Source organism: Penaeus chinensis, chromosome 40, assembly GCF_019202785.1.
Source record: "Penaeus chinensis breed Huanghai No. 1 chromosome 40, ASM1920278v2, whole genome shotgun sequence".
Lineage (NCBI taxonomy): Eukaryota > Metazoa > Arthropoda > Malacostraca > Decapoda > Penaeidae > Penaeus > Penaeus chinensis.
The window spans coordinates 10,189,546-10,192,045 of record NC_061858.1 but is presented as its reverse complement, the minus strand read 5'-3'; the positions used below and the strand labels follow the sequence as shown (position 1 = coordinate 10,192,045).

The following is a 2,500-nucleotide window of genomic DNA, read 5'->3' as shown; positions in this document are numbered from 1 at the left end:
AATTTAACATTTTTACACAGCGATGTATCTTTTATTGAGAATACTTTGCGAGTAATACACACACACACACACACACACACATATATATATATATATATATATATATATATATATATATATATATGTATATATACACAGATTGCTACATTATGACGTCTTTTGCATTCCTGTCCTTATCGAAACACATGACAGGTAATAAAACTCCCTGTATATAGACCTTAATTCTCAAATCTCCTTTGCTCTCTCTCTCTCTCTCTCTCTCTCTCTCTCTCTCTCTCTCTCTCTCTCTCTCTCTCTCTCTCTCTCTCTCTCTCTCTCTCTCTCTATCTATCTCTCTGGTTTTCGATTACATCGTGTAGAAGCCATTCATATTTTGAGATTAAATAATTACTGTATTTGAAAGGTACCTTTCTTTTAATGTACACAGTCGTTTATCTAACAAATCAACTATTTTGGCTAATCGCCATACACTACGCTACTTTTCACTCAACGCGATTACAAAAACGGAATAATTCTTCAAAGACGACCCCCTCCTGAGCAGAATTCAGTAATAACTTTGGAGCAGAGTTTTAGTACTTTCTAAGTGGAAGACGTAAGCCAGCTAGATTTCGCGGCGAGAGATAAAAGCACGTGTCACTCCCATCTCGCGAACCGAGAGGCGCTGGATAACATCTCTTACCTTCCTCCTGTTCCTCATCGGCCGCTTTCGCGAAATATTCGCCGTACTCGTCAACCATTTCTGGATCCGTTTCAGGGTCGTACTTCTGCCTCTTCATACGAGCCCGGAACTTCTGCACGGGCATCGTGACACTCTCTCTCCCCGGCCCAGCGCTCACCTTAGAGCCCTCTGACCCAGGCCATAGTGGTTCCTCCGGCAGTACTTCCTGGTGGCTCTAGATCCCCCTTTGGGCCTTCCTAGGGCTATGACACGCAGACAGGCGGGTATGGCAGCCTGCGACACAGATTTTATCACTCCAATACCACTATTTCGATCGTCTTATCGATGACGATGATCACTCGCGACAGGGCCGCAAAGGGGATAGATCAGGCCACAAAAAATACAAAGGCACTTTTCCTGCAAGCTTCTATTTCTCACTAAACACTTCGCACTATGCAGGGAACACTGCCGCAGCACCACGCAGCCCTGAGTAGAGGGACGTGAAAATATGGTTGCAGCCTCCCCCTCGTCACCACCGCGAGAGAAAGAGAGAGAGAGGGGGAGAGAGGGAGACAGAGACAGAGAGAGAGAGAGAGGAGGGCTTTCTCTAGAGCGGAGACACTCCCACGTCCCAGTGTTTTCCGCGGTGGGCCAGATGGGCGGGCTCGCTGGGCACCCCAGTAATGCCACACGCAAAGTAAGGGCCGCCTCCACGCGTCTCTCCGTCGCAGTCGCACGCGCTCCTGGCGAGGGCTGACTTCCTCTCCCACACCGGGCGACGCCTCCACAGTACTTGCAGGTTATGAGTAATCGGGCTCGGCGTGAGTCGGGGGGCGCGAGGCAGCGGGGGCGGCGATCCCAGGCCCTGTTATCAGTGATGGCGGCGGCCGTGGAGGAGGCGTTGACTAAGCCACCGTTCGTAGGTCTCGGCCCAAGCCAACAATGGTCGAATTCCTGGCAAAAACGCAACAAACCCAACGAAAATAATCACTCTGTGAATGGTACAATTTGAAAACGAGACCTTGACTGTCTTATTCCCCTCCTCTCGACCGAGGGAACCTCAAAGGGCAAGGGGTGAGTGACAGCTCAGAAACATAACATGGAGGGGGGGCAGGGGGAGGCAGCGGGAGGGGTTTTGGGCAGGGGGAGCCACTCACACGCATGACAGGGCCACACACACCGGAGATAGCGTTAGAATTCTGTCTATCCGTCGGAGAAATAATAAACGAACTGGCAACTATTTTCATATTTCTTCGCTCATGTTTAAATCGTCGATATAATTGTAAACAGATTCAGGATTGCTCAAGGTGAGAAGTCCTTTTTTTTATAACAGATCCCTAATCACATTCTAACATACCCTTGAAAAGAACGTGTAGAGAACATGTCACGCAAGGCTACCCAGCTCGATAAGAGACCGTGCCACAGCCTACTTCGTATCCACACATACTTTATAAAGACAGAGAGTGTCTTCAAAGTCGGGGGACAACCTTATCAACAAAGTCCAGTCATCAACAGCATCAAATCGGTCCTCGGCCTGGTGCGGGGGACCAACATCGCAAGGAACGTGGAAAATATGTCTGAGGCCCCGCCCTGGGATCTTGGCCGCTTCCCGCTATATTTAGCGCTTCACTGTGCATTCTACCCTAGTGCCCACCGCAGAAGTCCTCCGCCACCTGGAGTGTGCTGGCATCGAGCATGACTTCATACAGTTACCTGGAGTCTAAGTGTAAATGATAGAGCCTGATGTAGTTGATGTTCAGCCCGAACAGGTGGGAGAGCATTGTCATGAGCCGTGCACGGGCCTCCTACCTGGCTGCTTAAAGGTAGCAAGGTGTATGCAGT

At 49.4% G+C, this 2,500-nt stretch overlaps 1 protein-coding gene across 1 annotated transcript in view; it reads right to left on the bottom strand.

Moving 5' to 3' along the window:
• LOC125047320 (muscle calcium channel subunit alpha-1-like) overlaps nt 1–1,555 on the bottom strand; it is a 235,092-nt gene extending 233,537 nt beyond the window's left edge. Inside the window, exon 1 of the mRNA XM_047645574.1 lies at nt 680–1,555. Within this exon, the coding sequence (XP_047501530.1) occupies nt 680–803 (124 nt within the window). The 5' untranslated portion in view covers nt 804–1,555. The remainder of the gene's footprint in view (nt 1–679) is intronic.
• Nucleotides 1,556–2,500: the final 945 nt, after the last annotated feature.